The 19,717-nt window shown below is 46.0% G+C and overlaps 1 protein-coding gene across 18 annotated transcripts in view; it reads right to left on the bottom strand.

Moving 5' to 3' along the window:
• Positions 1-19,717, bottom strand: part of FOXP1 (forkhead box P1) — a 371,023-nt gene that overhangs the window by 43,033 nt on the left and 308,273 nt on the right. For all 18 annotated transcript variants that reach the window (XM_067003312.1, XM_067003311.1, XM_067003309.1 and 15 more), the window contains one exon: positions 4,036-4,140. In XM_067003312.1, coding sequence (XP_066859413.1) covers positions 4,036-4,140 — 105 coding nt within the window. The remainder of the gene's footprint in view (positions 1-4,035; positions 4,141-19,717) is intronic.

Here is a 19,717-nt window from a genome sequence, read left to right as displayed (position 1 = left end):
CTGTGGGATTTGGGCCACCCGGCCTCCTCCTGCAGCGCCTGGAGAGGTCTTGAACTTCCGCACAATGTCAGGAAGGTTAATAAGGATGTTGTAAAAGAAACTGTAGCGCTGAAACCCGAAGAGCAGCTCCAAGGAGGTGGCGGTCTCCAAAACCAAGTGACCGCCTTCGTCCCTGTGTGGACGCGGGGCAGCGGCGGCCCCGCAGGCCTCCTGTCAGGGAGGCCGGAGGTTGCGGTGCGGGGAAGGCCGCAGCATGGCCTCTGGCCTCTGCCCCGCGCCCGCTCCCCGTCCTCGTCCTCGAAAGGTCCCTGCTCCACCAAAGGTCCCTGCCCTGCACACTGCAGATGAGCTGGGCGCCGGGCATTCTGACATGCAAATGATAGCAATTAATGCGTTTGAAACAATTTACGATTTCCGGCCTACTCAACGTGTATTAGCATATACCTGGTTTCTTTAATATACACTTTGTTTTTCCAAAACCACAAACATAGTTGCTGGAATTTCATGTGGAAGTGCTTAAGGGGTTGAAAGTTAACACCTTTGTGAGCTGAGCAGTCTCACAGTTGCTGCTAAACAAAAGCCTCTTTGTAGAAGCCTTCTCGAAATGTTTTCTTAACATGTTCCAAGTAGTTTTAGGCAGGCAACTAAAGTAAACAAGATGTTACCATGATAAAAACACTTGTGAAAACATTACAGAGTGCACTTAGTAGTTTCTTTCACATAAACTCTCCTTCATTTCATCAAAGTTAAATGCACATGAAGCAGATTACTAGCATCACTGTACTACGGGATTGAGGGATCTCTCCAAAGGTCTGTATCTCTCATTTAAAGGATATATTTGTTTTTAAAATGGTACAGCCATGATTAAACGCATCTAAACCACAATCAAACAACAACAACGAAAAAGATAAAAGGGAAAATAAAACCATATTCGATCTCCTCCTTCAATTTCTGCCCTGGATGCCTAGATACCTTGCTGAATAAACCAGCCTCCCTCCAGTAGCGATTCCCTAAACAATTTGTCGTATAGGGGCATATTTCTCTCTGCAACGGCCTTTAAACACATGCAAATGAAATCAAGGATATAGTCAATTCTGAAGGAAAGTCGCTCTGTGCTACTAATTGCTTCTTTCGCTGCCGACTGCGACGTGGGCGCTAGTTAAGACACGAGACACGTGTGCCCCCTCCAGCCTCCACCTTGCTCCCTGCAGCTTGGCAGAAGGCCACCGGGTCACAGCGGTGGGACTGGACGTGTTTTTGTTTTTAGGCTTGGGCAGCACTGGGGACCATGCGGGGTGCTCCTGTTTCATTAGGCTTAGCAGCAGCCCCCACTGCTATCGGTTAGCTCTAACTGATCCCACATCACATGATAACCAGTGGCTGTTATATTAAAAAACAACACTAAAACTGCAACTTATTTCTAAAAGAAATAGGGAAATAAATGCGTACAATAGCCCGAGTATCTGCTGGTTCTGATAAGCATCCTCCTGTTGGCTGTGAGTGAAAGACAACTAGGATCGTTATTTGTACAGTATTTATCTTTGAAATCAAGGGCCCTGTGGTGTACCTCACCTTGGGAACAAACACTACAGAATGATCACAGAAGAGTGTCAAATCTCTGTTTTTGATTTACCAACAGTTATGATATTTCTTCCTCGGGAGGAAAAGAAATGAACCATGTTTTAGACCTGTGAGTCCTTTTTTCTCCCGTAACTGTAGAATCATTTTATTGGCATACAGGGCTTTCATTCCGCATGTAACTTCTCTTTGCTTTTCTAACAGGCCTTTTTACCGAGCTAAGTGAAATTAAGCAATGCTCAATGGATACACAGGCTGTATTTCACTTGTAAACAAGAGCTTTTCTCTTGAGGGGCCTGTCGAAAGAGCCTCACAGATCACGAGTACCAGAAAGAAACTTCAAGCATCTACCTGTTATCTTTTCACTGCCTAATGAATTTTGATAAATGGCAATATAATTTAAGGACAGATGCTCCACAGGAGACTTGGAAGGCTACAGCATAATTTTATGAAGAAACGCTCACTTCTTAACAGTGTCAATCTGCTGCTTAGGGACACTCGTTTCTGCATTTCACTCTGGGTTAAGCATCACTCCGAACAATAGGACTTTGTCTGGACATCGTAGAATTTGGATAATGAGAAGATTTCCACGAGCCAATGGGCTTAAGAAAGTCACACAAAATACTTCTGCTGAAAGGGTTCGATGGGGAAAAAAAGACCGCTACCTTGAAAAGGTGAGCGATAAAAGAACCAGAATAGTTGGAGCTGCGAGCAGACCGAGCCGCTTCCTGCTGATGACCGGTTAAAGCCCAGCCTGGCCTGTACTGGATTTCAGGTTCTTTTCACCCACTGATGGCTCCCAGCACCTCCTCCGGGTGAACTGGGTCTAGTCACTGAAACTTCTCCAAATCACCACCGAAAATCCATCTCGTCTCCATCCATATTGTGACTCGAGGGCTGTATCTTCTACACATGCTCAGGTCAAGCTGTGCACTGCTCTGTAACAAACCCTCCTAAAACCACAAGATCTGCCTGGAACAGAGGACTACCACATCAAGCAAACATGGCACCATCTGACCTTATGTGACTACACACGTTACTCCAGTATCTAAGGCTACCGCAGGACCTTTCCCTTGTGATAACTGCAATAAAAAATAGAATTGTTTTAAAGGTCTAAACGCTATGGTATGGCATATGAATATGAATGAGCTGGCAAGTATGGAGAGATTAGCATTTATTTCACTTAAGTGAACAACAGGATGAATTAAAAGAAACGAGGCCACCCTTCATGGAAATTTATGACTAGCACCTTCTTATTTTGTAAGCCTCTTGTAATGAGAACCTTTTCATTACTGTACCATTCCTGACTTATATGTTTATATTAGGACCAGTGCTACTCCCACTGAATTCAGGAGGGTTTTGCCAGTGGAAGCAAAACTTGCCCACTGTTCTGAGAGCAAAAACCTATCTGCACCTCATCACCTAACAAACATCTTCCACTTGCTATCACCTTTCCCTCCCTCACATAAAAATCCAGGAACTGCCCCAGACACAAAAGACACAGCTGGACGTTTAGGGACCAATTCTACTTATCCATACTGATGAATTCCATGTACTTATGTGGACTAACTACATGAGATCACCATTGTAAATGGGAGAATTTGTCCCTTTGTGCATTTAAATCACAAGCATTGCCTGGCCAGTTGGTCTTTCGAGATCTAACAATCGAATAAGCCATAATCATTTCAGAGAGATCAGTGCACAAACATTCAAGAACATGGATGCACCAAAAACATGTGTGTACCTGGTGATCTACCCAGACAGAAAACTCTTTTGTGGTAGGAACAGTTTTTGCTCCAGCTTGGAGGGGTGAGGCTGATGATTTAGCTGTGGAGCAGCCATGTGTAAGTTATTAGAGCTCTGCTGGTCCTTCCCTGCATTGGGATGCACGCATTACCACATACTAGTCCATAATGCACTGTTTATGCAACGTGTAAAACTGTGTTCTTTGGCAGCAAGGAAAGGTCTGCAGCAAACTGCAGGGGCCCAATTAATATAATTATAGTTTATTTTTAGTAGTGTAGACTTTGTTCATTAGTTACTTATTTGACATAAATTAAATTTCACGTGATGCTCTGCAATTCTCTGTTCAATTACAGAGTTAATTTAAGACTAAATTTCTAAATTAAACTGAAATCAAGGTTAAATCAAGGTTGCATTGTTTACATTATCAATACTGCAACTTAAAAATTATTTAAATAATAAAAAAAAAAGGCTGCAGAATTGCAAACAATCTATTTTATAGTAATACACTGAGCAAGACCATACTTTCCCCATGGGGCTAATTTACTATCCCCTGTTAAAACGTTCTTGAGCCTGATCCAAAAGCCACTGAAGTGAAAGGGAGCTCTCAGTTGACTTCAATGGGCTTTGCATCAGGCCCGTGGGTGAGTGACAGCACACAAAATTTCAGGGCATGCTTTCTGTACAATGCAAGTGCCAAGAAAACATTCTTACTTTAGAAACGACTGGAAGTCTTCACATACTGCTTCACAGCCTGGCCATTTGCATACGCCGTGTCCATAGAGCGGATGGCTGTGTGAGTGCTCCTCGTGGGATAAACTGGAGGAGAGAAAGAGAAAAGAGAGAAAGTGTTGTAACTGAACGTACCGCACCAATTACTCTTCACAAAGACTCCAAAGAGCGGCAAACAACAGATCCTGAAACATCCCTAACATCTCACGGTACCCACCTGACGCTGTGCATGGGTTTTCATGCAGAATTAAATACCATTTGCAGAGTGAAACGTGTCATTCTTACTTAGCTATCCTCCTACATTTCATTCATTAATTAAAAGCTTTGTAAAGAAGTTAAATTAACATGGATGGGGGAGAAATCATTTGACAGACCTGCTTAATATCCTGCTTGATATTTTGCTGAGAAATTTATGAACATTGCATATTTACAATTCAACTTCATTGGGAAGAAAAGTCATCTCCATAAAGGGATATATTCTTATAACACAATGCAGCTAGACCCAAGGTGTTCCACACCACTATAGAAAGAAGAAAAGCACCACGTTTGCAGCCTTGGCTTTTTCCCATCACATTATCTACTTAATGGGGTGGGTGGGTTTTTTTGTTTGTTTTTTTTGTTCATTTTTGTTTCTTATTGCTTTTTTCCCCCCCCAGTTTTATTTCTCTTCTCTTGCAGGCTGTTTCTTTGCACAAGCACAGCCTTCTTAAATCCCAGTAAAACAGATTCACCCATACTTTCAAATGTGAAACCCATCATAAAAAAGGAACCATGTAATCAAAGGACTCCACAGCACGAGGGGTTAGTGGGGGCCGTTAACCTTGCTAAGGTTTGGCAGTAACGTCACAGAGCTTTCTGACTACTGAAAGCAGGGTTAAAGAAGAAATTCATATGAACACTAAGGGGTTAATCCTTCAGCGGGATTCCAATCAATACGTAATGATTTGGCTGCACTGATCCAAGTCATGAGACGCTTTGATCCAGGCCATGTGGTGCTCAGGGAAATGTATCTGTTGCACTAACTGATGAACCATATTCTAAAATATCTTCTTTATTCAACTTCTGCATGGAAACTTCTTAAGTAAAGGAATTATTTTTGCAACATTTTCCATAACCGTAGATGACTTTAAACATAAAATGTCAAAATAATATTGAAATCTCTATTTTATGCTTACACACATATCTATTTTTCACAGCAAATCTTTTTGCTACAGCGTGCCTGTGCCATATTATGAACTTCAAACATACACAAAGGATATGAACACATACCAGCATCTAGGTGTGGCTTTTATGACTTATTTTATCCTGGATTACAGGTAACGTTATGGATAAACACCTACTTTCTGCCATTTTATGTTTATACACATGTGGAAATGCCGTTTATTCTTGTTCTGTAATATTATCTGCCTGCGTACTGTAACAAAATTTTGTTCTTATTATTTCTCATGCACTGGATAGCAAAAGCGCTGTAGAAAACACTCGAAGTGTTAACTCAAATGCAAGGAAGTTGCCTGAGAAATTGCTGCCCAGACTCCGCTACTTCTGTGTTTGGGCCCAACAATAATCTGAAGATAACTAAAGGATTTTTAATTTCTTTAATTCCTCTCGAAGCAAAAAGGTACAGATCTGACTGGAAAAGGTATTATGAGATGCACATGAAATGAATTCATGATTTCACTAAAATATTATTTTTGACAGTTTCCAAATAGTTCTTCAAGCATAAATATATGCATCAGCTAGCTTATTTCCTAAAAAAAAAAAAAAGACAAAAAAACACCGTAGGTGGGAAGACTTGCAAAGGTTTTCTCTATAAGGGAATATTTCACTTAATCAGATTTTAAAACATGCAAGTGGGGAGAGGTTCTATCTGTTGAGTTTTTGAAAAGAACAAAGGGACCGATGCATTCATTGCAAGGAAATTAGAAAATTACTACAGCACACGTTTCCTCAGTTGAAAAAGAGGGAGGATGGCTGAAGATACACTGTCCACTCAAGTTAGACATGCATATGGTCAAATGCCCTCCACACACATTGGAAAAGAGTAATTTGGAAAATAATGGGTTTTGTCATCTGCTTCTATATCTGAATAAAGCAAAGTGTGAGGAAGTAGGCTTTCATGTTAACACTCCATTAAAGTCCACGAAGACTATATATGAGAGTTATGATTTCAGTCTGTTTGGCAGAACCCAAAAAATTGTAGCCTATTAATTTACGCAGCGAGTGTTACCCATACCCCAAGACGAGTGCAGAAACGCCATGTGACACCAAGTAAGGAGTCGGTCTCCTGTGGGGTTTAAGCACTGTAAATCTCATTATAATATCAACAGCAGTCACATGGCTTAAACCCCCAGCAGGGCTTTTTAAAGTTTCTCCGCGAGAGCCTAAAGGCCATGGCCAAGTCAACGGAAAGAGTCCTACCGAGATTTGTATTTATTTTTTAAATCCAAGTGCAAATCTCCTTTCTTTCCAGGGATCTTGCACAAGACAAGACTAACTATGTAGGACATGATACCCTGGGTATTGTGTCCAAAGAAAATGACTGAATGACCAAGAGAGTATCAACTGTACACCGCACTCAGCGTGTCGAAGGCTAGTGCTGTCAATAGCCAGGGAGACCGGTGCTGACCGTAAACAGGAACTTAAAAGGTCGTTTCTGCTAACAAGACGCTAAGCGTAATATACTTAACACCTACGTACAGCTTCCACTGCCATGTGACAGAGCAGAGCAACTACTTAAACCTACCAAAAATAGATACTTCAAAGAGAAAAAAAGCCCTCGGTATGTAAAGAAAAACGCAGGCACCCTCCGTAGGCAGCGCCTTTCCGAAGCCGGTTACTGCGATCCCGCTCCGGGGCTTTTCAGTCGTGCGTTTCGGTGACCTTTATGTGTCACTATCAGATTACTGCTATTTCATCCATCCCACTTCTGGAGATGTTATAGATTGCCACTTGTTCGCTGGTGCAGCCTTAAGAAGCACCTCGAAACAAAACAAAGGGCGGTTTATGCAGAAACGGATATAACGCACAAAAGATACACAGCCAGTGGAAATGAATGGAGAACTCTGTTTTCCTTTAACCGATCTAAGTACTCACTTTGTTTAAGCAAACAGAGGTGGAAAATGAAGATTTTAATCCAGTACATAAACAAACAGTTCTCCGGGCACAATACGAATGTATATTTTTTAATTGCTCGATGATATTGTGTCTGCATGCAGGCACAGTTTCTGTCATCCGGATGCATCCTTGGTCGCACTGCGGAGACAGACTCGCAGAAGATCCGAGCATTGGCAAGCAGAAGCAAGTTTTTGGTCTGTTTGATTTCTAATGACACATTAGAGTAGGTGTTTGTTTCTGTCACCCTCTCCTTCCCAGGAATGCGTATTCCTGGTTGGGTACTGGTGATGCAACAGCAGTTAAGTGGAGGCGATTTTATAACAATACGACGAAGGAACACACGATGCAAAATCAAGACTACGTCTTTTTTATCTTCCTTGTAAGCTATTTGCATACAAAACGCTTAACATACAATAGAATTAATTCCAAATAACGCAACAGCGCAGCATTATTACATCAAAGCACAACAAATAACCCTCTGGCAAGTAAAATTTCTTGCGCAAGTCAGCTTATTCATGACATACGGCAAAGTAACGAAATCCATGTGGGAAGCTGCAAACTGCGTAAGTGTCCACTTAGCTCTTGCTGCCTGCAGCCTGCCTTCCGGAAAGGCAGCTCCGCGGGGCCGGGGCCAAGGGCCAGGTGCTTCCAGGGCTCCGGGAGCTGTGTGTGTGGAGCACAGGGGGCTGCAGCGCTGCCTTCGTCACCCCGGGGAGCTCCGGGGGCTCCGGAAGAGAACCACCACCCACCCCAACAGGGGCTGCCGTCAGAGCCGCCACCTGCACAGTTTCGCCCAGAGAACTTTTGGGATGTATCTGCTGGGCTGCAGCATCACTAGGGACTTGCAGGTAGAGAAACCACAGGCAGCTAAGCCCAGATGAAGAAACCAAGTAGCATTTACCCAAACTAGAGACAGGAGCACAGTGGGTACGAGGGAAAGCAGTGACCAAAACACCAGCACAAAAGCCACCCCTGCTGTGTCGTTCACTTCTTCCATACTTACTAACCAGGTGAAACTGGGTACCATGCTTGGAAACACTGGCAAGAAAGTCACGGTTGGATGTAAAAGCCAAGCAAGCAGAAGCCTCAGTAATAAATAGTACTTCTGCCACACAGCAGACCATATTTTAAATATTCATGACACTGACATAGTTCATATTCCACTGTCTCTCTTCCACATCTGCTTGGGCCAACGATCTTTGCCAAAACACTGGGGGAAGTCAGGGATGTAGAGAAGCATCCTTATTTTCCATTATAGTTATGAAGCATCTGCTTACGTTTTAACAGTGCAGAGAACATGCCTGAGCCACCTGCACACTGAAAAAATCAATACCACATCTCCTGCTTTCCTCTTGGAAGAGGTCCGAGCCGAGCGCCCACAGAATTGCAGAATTGCCTTTTTTTAATTATTATTTTTACTTTTCAGGGGCAACGGGAAGTGACTTCATCTTTGCCAGGTGCCGCGAAAGCGACGGTGGTGCAAAGCCTGGGTGGGAGCACGGGGCTCAGCCTCGCACAACGCAATGCTTCGGGCCAAGGCAGGTGGCACAGCCACGAAACACCACCAGTGCTGATTTTCGTCCTGTACAGGAGGGAGTGAGACACCACCGGGAACCAAGACTGTCTCCTGCACTTGTGACTGCCCGGGGAGCCCTAAACCTCACCAAAAGGCACAGGAGGAATAAATCTGGTGAAAAATGTCAAAATCCTCTGAGTCAGAAATGCTTGTTGTATTAATTTTAAATCAAAATGGAAGCCGTAATGATTAAATCCTTGTACTAACCAATTCCTAAGTCACCAACAACAAGCAAACACCCGTGCTCGAATGCAAGTTTCTGTCTTAAAGACAGAATCAAGTGAATAAGGATATGTTTGGCAGTGAAGTTGCACCGGTACAAATCCCTTCGAATTAATACCAGTGTGGCTTAGCACCCCCTTTCTTTCTAAATTGTGATTCAGAAAAATATATATATGAAGAAGAGCATTAAATCCACATACTCAGCCTGGCTAAATATTCATGCCTCCACCCCAGCCCCAGTAACTGCCCAGAAAGCAGGTATGTAACGTGAAGAGAGAGTTGTCTGAGCATAGTAAATGCCTCTCCACCGCTAGGTAAAGCTTCGCAGAGGGCCGTGGGCCTTTGGGAGAGGTGACATTTGACGTGCGTGGCCAGCGGCAGCTCTACCAAGAGCTGGCGTGCAGGTTTCTGGCTGCTTCGTAGGGCTGCCTTTCTCCCCCTTCCTCACTGCTTTAGTCCACATCCAGAGCGAGAGCTAAAAGAAGCTCATGTTTTACATCAAGCCCTATTGGAAGTAACAGGAGTAGTATATTACATTTTAAATGACTACACCAATTTAAGACAAATCAGGTTAAAACTGCAGCCTACAGGCTGAAATCCTCTCTTCTAATCGGAGCGCACCAACTTGTATACTTGTGTAGAAGAAAAAAATCCAAAGCCACAGCACTGCCGTTGTAACACGAGAGCAGCAGAGCACTGACAACCCCTGCCCTACGCCCTTACGCGACCGCGGCACCGCTCCCTGCACGCCTGTTGCAAGGGGAGCGCCGGAGCATTTGCAGCAAGACTAGGACAAAATCTGGCTCGCATTCCCCTGCTCCTCCACCCCCATCCCCACAGCACGCTGCGAGAGTATAACCAGACTGGATAATTAAACACATCATCTTCTGGTTTTAATCTGTGAACGGATGGTTTGGATTATTAATCAACATTATGACCCTCTAGCACTCTAAATGTACTTCGTACTTCTTCCAGTGGCAGCCCCGCTTCCCACCCCGCAGCAGAACTGCCACGGGGCCCCGACAGCCACTGCCCTACATCACCTCCTTGGAGGAATCGAGTCCATTGCTAGACTATTTAAAAGAAATGCCCAATGAAAAAAAAAAAAAAAAAAAAAAAAGGAGAGAAAACCCACAGCATTGAATCCATCACTTATCAGGTGGAAATTCCATTCCTGCACTTGAATTTAGCATTAACGAGTTTCTGTACTATTTAAAACTCGTATTTTTTTTATTTCAACCTTGTGCCTCAGTACTGTAGTGAAAAGCACATCAAATATACCCAGACGCACATGATTTGAAACACTGGATTTTAAATTCCAGCATTGCTAACTAATGAGAACAATTTTTTCCCTCTTCCTCTTTGTAGCATCACTTCATGTACTTACATACCATAATCACATCCTCCTAGAGCCTCTATTTTTCCAGGGTGTAGATCTTTAATTCCCTTTAATCTGTCTTCACAGCCTATTCCCTCCAACTCCTTTATCATCCTAGCTGCTCTCTTCTAGATTTGCTCCAGCTTCTCTTTATCCTTTCTGCAAGAGAGTGGCCAATTGTACATCGCACTCTAATTGTGGTTTAACTGGTTCTGCATAATGGGGACCAGGAAAAAGGACCAACTCGGATGCGAGACGCGTGTTTACACCACCCATGACTGCACTCACCTGTTTAACTGAGACACGGCACAGAACGTCCCACCTTCATTGCTCAACCCCGATCATGCCTCAGTCCTTTCCCACACAATCGATGCGGAGCGGCTGACGTGGCCGTTTGAGAAGGCAGTTTGGAATTTTTAGTTCCTATCTGGGCTGCTTTCTACTCATCCTTGCTAAATCTCATTTTATTCCTCTCTGAACCGTCTCCCAATTATTCAGATGAAAAGGGATTGATTCAGTATCTTAGTTTAATTAGGAAAAAAACGTGATCGTACCACTTTCTGGTGTGCTTGGATGTTTTTTTTCCTATACTTTCAAGCCCAGCAACCCCATCCTTCCTATACGACCCATTTGCAGGGCAGAGGGAAGGGGCAACGGCAAGGCTTTGGCCCCGATTCAGCAACGCTTTTAAGAACACACGCAAGATTAAAAAACACAGGATTAGACCTTGAACTTCACTGAGACCGAGGTGTAAAATTACAGCCATACGTACATACTTTGTAAAAAGATCCTGTTTGCCAACCTTATTTCACTGCAATTTATATTCTGTTGTTACACTTAAATTTACAGCAAAAGAAAACCCCGAGAAGCAAGATCTGCTCTTGCTAAACAACACAATTATGTTCTGCTACCTTTAGAGCCGAGGCGAATCTTTCCCCCCTATACAAACCGGTGAGATGTCAACAGATATGATTAGCATGGATTATTCACTTCGGTATTTCCCACCCCTGTCCCACAGGCACACCAAAGGCAGCACAGAAGGTGACTGTCACATCACATAGGCGGTGACAGTCCGCGCGGCGTGCCTGCACCGCCACGGTCCTGCGGCAGCTAAAAAAAGTGCCGTTTGGGAAAACGGTCATAAAAATAATTGTGATAAATAGTTACTCTAAGGGAGAATCACGGTTAAACTGCTGAATTCTCCCCGCCGCTTGCTTTCCCTCCAAAGGATGCTGGTTTAAAAAAGCACTAAAATCTAGAGGACACCAGCCTGTTTCCCCAGGGAAGCGCGCTGAATCACACAGGTAGTGTAAATATCAGATGCTGCTGCAGGTGCTAGGCGTCTATTTGTTTGTGTTTACTGAAAGGCATAACAAATAGTCACGCTAAAGCAGAACAACATTTGGCAACGGGATGATAGCTACCAGAGCAGCCATAAATCACGTTCACTTGTTTATCCTCAAACCGCTGCGCCCCGCCACGGCTCCGGCCCCCCTCTGCGAGAGCCCCTTTGCTGTGCTGTGCCCTTCCCTGGGGCACCCTGGTGGCAGCAGCAGTGCATGGGTGGCACCGGGGGACCCGGCGTCCTCGTCGTCGCTGCACAGCCAGGGAGGCTGTGCCACGTCACCTCGCCACCCAAAAAGAAAGAAAGGAGAAGATAAAGAGGGAAGGAGGAGTTGCGTGACGCAGGCCAGCTACCATCGTTTACAGCTTTGCAACTTCGGAGTTAATTCGCAGTATAAACAAGGACGAAAATGTTTCTTCCGAGCAAGACTTCCTGTAAACTGTTCATTAGAGCGGGGCTGGGAGCGGGGCTGGTGCACCTGCTGATTAACCAGGCGCTCCAAGAACAAACACAAACTGCAGCCAGCGAGATTGTTCTGGAATCCGCTCCGAGCTGATTTTCTCCCCCCCCACGTTATAAATTGGATTCTTCAATAAAACAAACAGCAGAACATAGGTTGCCGAGAGTTAAAAATCTACTTTTTACACTACATTGACCACAGCACCCACAGGCACAGCTACAATGTCTTTCTATGAATGGGACAGATTGCCATATGGATGCAGACACTGAACAAGCTGTACAACTCCTGGCGACAAGTGCCTGGGGGACTGTCCTATATTAGCACCACCTGTGCTGTGGAAATTGTGCTCTGTGTATGAAGTGGTATTTAAGGGCCCATCACGATGTTATTTTTGAGTACGCACAAAAAGGAAAATTACAGTCAAAAGAATTCTCTGGCCAGCGGATCCGTTGCTCGGTTCCCGAGACCGTTTCCCAAAGGAGCGGTTATCGTCTTTATTCCCGCGGCCCAAACTGACGAGCTGCAACGCACATTGCCCGGGCTTACACCGTGGCGTTAATGAGAAGAATGCACCATCGAACATACGCGTGCTTTTCCCGAGCATGGGGAGAAATTAGAGCCCCACGCCCCCTGAAAGCACCAGCGATATGGCAAGTACCTGCCGGCACTGCACACGCTGCTCCGCACAATTCTCCTGCGAGTGCAGCAGGTAGAGCACAAATCCCCAGCACCAACCTCTCAGCCCGACAAAAGCAGAGCCCAGCTCAGCACGAGGCGTCGAGGGAGGAGGGAGAAGGGCTCTGAGCAGGACCCAGCTGCTCTACGAAGGGAGATCTCCCCCTCTCGAACTGCAAGAAAAAAAAAGGATGCCAAGAAAAAGAAAAGTAAAATAAATTGAATTAAAGAAAAACAGTTGTAAAGTGAACGTTACAACCTGGGAAAAATGATGTCATTTTATTGAAAAACTCGTTTTTTTCCATTAAACCATAGTGAAATGGATAAAGTTTATAAAGCTTAATGGTGGCGTTCTACTTTAAATGCTACTCAATATCTTAGCAGTGCGATATAACATGATATAACAGCTGTCAGGCTAACGGCTTCGTTTTTATTGAACAGCAGAGAAAATAGTCACACAAAAATCACCTAACTTCTCCTCCGCTTTTATGGCATTTTCAAGGGTGTTTCTTTTCCATTCTCGGGCTGAGGGATGTATGATAAAAAAATGGTGCAGCTCTTCATTAGCTCCCTGCCCGGCTCTTTAGGACAGTCAGGTCTCCCGAACAAATGCTGAGGAAGGACAACTTGCACACAGGAGGAAATCCAAAAAGAAAAAAAAAAAAAGAAAAAAAAAAAGAACAGGAATCCACAGTGCAGTAAAACAAAACCAGGTCACTTTTTAAGACCGCTACATAAACACCTCTAATAAAAGAAGAGGACAAATTTTCATTGGACTTCAAGTTATTTAGACAGGAATGTTTTAGTAAAAGTTTAACTGCAAAGTGCATGCAATTAACAGAAAGCCATCAGCTATTTCTCTGCTATGTAAAAATAGCATTAAGCTGTATTAAACGCACGTGTAAGTATCTCAGTTGCAAGAAAAGGGAGGAGATATGCAAAGCACTCAGATATCAAACAATGATCTGTCGGCCAGATGGAGGAATAAAACAATACATATGCTAAAATTTGGAAAAGTTCTGTTCTGTGTCTGCCAAGGCTCACCCGATCTATTTTAAGTGCTTTTTGATACATTAGCGTAGTGTTTGGAGTTGGACAAGTGATCATTATTACACGTGACCAGAAAGCAACAAGCCGTTTGTGTTCGGGAGCTCCCTGGTGGCAGGGCAGATCCCGGGGCTGCGCAGCGTCGGACGCAACAGCCTCGCCCAGCCCAGGGCCGCACGCTGCACCAGGTGCCTACAGACGGGCTAACTCAGCATCTTCTGCTGGGGGGGGGAACGACAACAAAAAACAAACCAGAAACACCTTTTTAGGGTTTAGCAAAGCAGTTCTCTGAAAGCCGTAACGTGATCAAAGGACGCCCGGACGGAGCGGGAGCAAATGGTCTGTGTGACCGACGGGAGGCTCCTCGGCAAGAAGGACGGAGGGGGCAGGCAGCACGGGGTGCTACGCCCCGAATTCGGATACCGGTAACAACAAGTGCCTGCTGAGGTTTCAAACTGAGGAACAGCAACTCCAGGTCTGAGTCACGGCCGGTACTTTTCAAAGCCCATTACCCCGAGCAGTGACTCAGACGGGGAGAGCGACGGCGGCGATTTCGCCGGCTCCGGCAGGATCGGGTCAGATGCTGCGAGCTGTACAGCCAGGGCGTGGGGGGTGCCGCGACAGCCCCAGCACTGAGCACGTCGGGAAGGAACGCAGCCACCACGGGGAGTCACCTGGTGCCCCCAGCCAGCCCCACGAGCTGCTCAGGTGCTGGTAGGGGTCCTGGTGGGGTTTGCACCCACGTCCCGCGCAGCGGCCGAGCCCCGTCGGGGAGGCAGCACGGTGGGAACACCCATTGCTTACCAGGGGCTGGATTTGAGGAAACCAAACCAAAGGAAACTCTGCTGATGGGAAGTGCGAGGAGCTCAGCAAACCGCGAGGAGCAGCTGGGAGGAGCCGCGGCTGAGCAGTGCTGCTGGCACCAGCGCCGAGCGAGGGCCTGGGACCGCACGGAGCTACCGGCCAGGGGAGGATCAGGCCCGGGGAGCATATGGACTGCAGGCTGAAGCGTTTCATCCCGAGCATTAATAAAGGACCGAAATCTGTAATTCTTAATTGTGCTGAATCCTAATGCCCTCGTCTAAGGGCCCTGGGATTTCGATGGGAGGATCAGCTGGCACGGCAGATAACAACAGTAAAACACAGCGCACTGAGCCGGAGCAGCAGATCAGTGCTCTGCCAGGCCCTTCCGCTCGCTCCCCTTCAGAGCCTTCTCCAGCCTCCTTCCTCCTGCGACACTGGCAAGGAACAGCCATTTAAACCCCCCTGTTTATCTCATCTATCTTTCCTATGAGATGGCCGCTTGCTTAGGTGGGAGGACGGGAGGCAAGCAGGGTAGGAAGGGACACAAAGACATCAGGAGACAAATGTGGGATTGCTGCAAGATGGAGAAAGGTCTCCCGGACATGCAGTCCTTCCCTCCAACTCTTCCCCTTACCCCTCACGAACAGATGTTTCCCAAACAGACCTGCACCTTTGCTGGCTCACTTCTGTAGGCACAGTCTCCATCCTCCAGTGACCACAGGAACAACGGGTGAACCAGGGCTGCCCCGAGACACCAAACGCAGTAGGGGAAGGGGCTTTCTGGAGGGCTCACGAGCTCAAGAGCGCCTGCAAACCTCCCGGCACGTGTTCAGCCAGAGCCACCTCTGCTGCAAAACCTACCCACGTCGGGAATACCCCTGCACACACAAGTTTCGGGATGCCCGCTGCCCGTCAGGTTACAGAGTCAGCAGTCACCTCAAGTGACGGCACATCCCTCGGCTCTGTTCCTCTGCTCTTCCCATGAAAATAACCAAGCTTTCCCCAAGGAAGATGCAGCGGAACAGCATGGAAGCCGGTCCTACCCTTGACATCTGTGAGCACAGCAGATGGGACGTAACGGGCTGCCCTTAGTTATTTATTTACCGAGGTGGAGGAAAAACGCTTGCAACTGAAGAAACCCAAATGCTGATAAGATGATGAGAGGTTTGCATGCTGGTTGATGGTCTCACTTTCGCTTATCCTGAGTGAATACAAGTATCTATAACTAAATATTTCCCTTAGGGTACTGATGACTGAGGTATGTTTATTGCATTGAGTGAATTTATATATATAATCAGCACAATAAACATTATTAAATTGTCTGAGTAAAATCAAAGCATGAAACACACAGTCAGTGCTGAATTCTAATGATGCTGAATGCCCATGATTGCATGGGGAAAGGATCTTAACAAGCCTTGATTTGAGCTTTGGCATCCGCCTCACAAATCACACGAAATGTTCTCTCTTTAATAGTGCTGAATATTGATAAATGTCTCTGCACGGCACAACAGGGAAGTTGGTCTCTATTGGCAATCTTTACCAAAGTGTGTTTTTTCCTTCTCTACACTCAAGGGTTTACCCTGAATGATTTAATTATAATTTTCCTTGTGTAAAACAAATTAAAGAGGAGAGTAGGAGTGTCATGCCAAAGCAGATTATTTATCTCCTTAACAGATTGCTGTGCACCAAACCCCAGAGCTGCTGCTGCTGCTACTTACAGGAATGGGGCGAAATGTGGGACAAAAGCATGGATGTAATATACATTTAAAGCCCAAATGAATGAAAGCATTAACCCATTATTTATAGCTGGAATCGTTTCATTCCCGTGAAAGCCCCGCGCGCAGGGCACGTATAAACCAAGCGCAGCACCGCTATCCTCCCTGGCCCGTGCCCACAACAGAGGCTGCCTCCTGCTTCCAAGGGCACGTTGCTGCCCTCGAGCACGGCCACATCCCGGGGTGACACCGGCCACCCACCTGCCCTTGGCTCCGTGCCGTGCAGGAGAACTCGCCCAGCACAGCACCAGAGCTTCTTTCTCCGTGCGCAGCGGTGGCACTGGGCCCGCGGCACGGCGACGCGTGGGCACGCCGAGCAGCCGGTGACTGCCTTCCTCCTGCTATTTTGAAACTTCTTTATAGTGAAAACGTGCCTTTACCCTGCTCGTTCAGCTGAGCTGCCGCTCACCGACGACTTCCACACAGGTGCTTCTGCTGCCACTGCAGCCAGCCGAGCGCCTCCTGCTTCACGGGGCTCACGTGCTGACCGGCGGGATCAGGAACCCCATAAAACACGGCTGAACTATCCCAGCGCCATGTGCCAGCGATGACAGCGATGACAGTAACTCCCACATAACCAACTTGCCTCCTGCAGCCCACTCCTTCTCAAAAGCCCAGGAGGGAGGGGGGGGAAACAGCTTTACGGCACACCCTAAAAGTTAATGTTACCTGTATATGATTATTTATTGCTGCTGGGCAGTCGTTATGATGTGGCTGTGGTTAACTGTTAGGACACTTACAGCTTTTACTACGTGCTTTTTATTGTTGTTTAAATCTAAATAAATAGCTCCTGGTCGTATCAGACCCCAGCTAGCAGTTGACTCCGCACAGAGCGTGCACCCCGTATGCGGTCGGCGCGCTCACTCGCTGCAGACCCCCGCACAATGCCGGGACAAAGCCACCCCATGCTAAATACCCGGCCGTGGGGCAGCAGCACCACACACATCTCATCAAATGCTACAGGCAAGTGGGCAGGTTCTGGGTGCTCTTCGGGAGAGCCCCAACCCCAATTTATCGGCCTCCCCATCGCAGGGTAACACACGCGCCAAGTCGCCTCAGGTCTGCACGTTCATCAGGAAGGAGGCAGGGGAAGTGGCAACCCCAAACCCGACAGCCCCACCTGACCTGATGGCAGGCTAGGGACCATTTCCACAAGCCCTGCCGCATTGGCAGCTCAGCTGAACTAGCTGGGCTCAAGAACAGGCACAGATTTCCCCGCACGTCCAGCCAAGCCATGCTGCTGCCAGATCCACCGTTATTGCCAGTCTTAGCCTCTGCCATCAAAAAGCAACCAGAACTCTGCCCGTGCCTGTGCTCTGTTTGTAACGGGGCTAAAATTTCACCTCCTGGGGGCTTTCAGGCATACACCCGATGCTGCCGCACATCCACACTTCTCTCCTTGCTCACTCGCCACCCCGAGAGCCCTGGCCATTGATAAATACCCTTCAGAAAGGAAGCCAGCTCAATGCCTCTGAACAAGAGGAGCTTCTGTGTCATATGAAATGCAGGCAGGCACCACGGGGCCTGATGAGACTGCAACAAAACCCTTAAGTGCATCCGTAGGCATTCTTCTGCCTGTAGTCTCCTGCTCTACTTATGGATAAAGATGTAATTCAATCACTGCAGCAAATGGATGGCGTAAACCTTCAGTGAACCAAATAGAGGCAAGATAAAGCAAACTCTGCAGCCCTCCTATTTGTGTTCCTAAATACAACTATTTTTGTATTTTGATATTGAAGCGAACTCAATAGAAACTTAAGTGAAGTATAATGACAAGCTTTAACAATGCATCTATCAATTCAACAACAGAGGGTTTTAAGTCTTCCAACCTCATTCAGTCACAAACAATACTGTGGCATGTTTATGCCTTCCTAATTAATTTATTTGGAACTTTACTAATAAAAACATATGTATCTCCTTGTTTGTAGATCCCGATTACCTCCAGGCCACAATTACACAACAGCACTCAGCGCTCAGACACACAGATTTACAGTCCTACTTCACAGAACACATGAGAAAATTCTTACTTCAGAATAGACTCGTGTATTTCCTCTGCATTTCAAACTACGCAGCAATGGCACATTGTTTCTTGGCTAGACTGCCATTAGCAGACAGCACGTGTGCCTATGCAGCGTCCATTTCACTGCAGGAGTTTTTGTTTTATAAACTAAGAAAAACATAGATAAAACAATTATTGGGAAGTCATAAACCCATCTCGTTCAGCTCCATATGCAGCAAAAAGGGAACTTGATTGTTTAATAAGCATCCGTTCGTTTTTAGCATCCCATCTAAGTCTTCATGAAAATCATGTCCTTGACACTTGCACACATTATAAACGTGTACACTAATGTTCTGCCACGTCCTTGCCATGGATAGAAAATGATGCCTCACGCACACAGCAGTTCTTTCAAACACAGGGCGTGGTGTTCTTTTAAATTTATCTATCCCCACCACCACTATTTTCTTAATATTAGAAAGATGAAAGAGGTATTTGTATAGCTTCTGTATCAATCTACTTTCAGGCCACTACAAATACAAACTCTATGGCTTAAAAATTCCATTATCCTCTTTCTAATGAATGAAAGGAGGATGGAAAGACAAAGCCATCAGTTTCCATAAAACCCAGCTTTCACTAGCGTCTGATGTAACGTTTCTAGATGGGTGAAGGGACTCTCCTGAATGCAAAGAAGCACGGTGCTCCCAGCGCACCGAGGATGCTCACGTGCTCCCCAAGACCCCTCTCCTCTGCCGCAGCGCCGGCACTGCTGCTGCCCGCGGCCCCAGCCCGTCTATCTCACCGTGAGCAAAAGTTATGTTGTTAGACACGCCTCAGTGAAATCTGGGGGTGTACAGAAACAAACCTGCAATAAAGCATCCTCGCGAATAAAGCGGAGCCCGTGCTGAGAAGCACATCAACAGACAACCCCTGATTTAAGCCATTTCTTCTAACAATGCGAAACTAGCAAGTATAAATTAACTCACGCTTTTAAAAGCCAAACAACACCAGTTAGCTAATTTTATCAGCGCTTAAAAAAAAACACTTTGTTTTAGAGAAACCTAGTGAACTCAAGTCTAGCCTGCTTTGTGAAAGCAGGTAAATACACAGAAAAAGAGGCAAGAGTCTCAGATGAGAGGGGATGCTGAAATTTGGCAGAAAAGCAGGGGATGTGTGCTAAAACAGCCTGTAGTGACCAACCGATTTTTTCTCACCTCTGGTCTGCAAACCCAAAGCACATCGAAAGTGCCACCACCCGTGATGCAAAACTCT

The sequence above is a fragment of the Anser cygnoides genome, chromosome 10, assembly GCF_040182565.1.
Source record: "Anser cygnoides isolate HZ-2024a breed goose chromosome 10, Taihu_goose_T2T_genome, whole genome shotgun sequence".
Lineage (NCBI taxonomy): Eukaryota > Metazoa > Chordata > Aves > Anseriformes > Anatidae > Anser > Anser cygnoides.
Note: the sequence above shows the minus strand (reverse complement) of the source record. Positions and strands in the feature narration are given on the sequence as shown.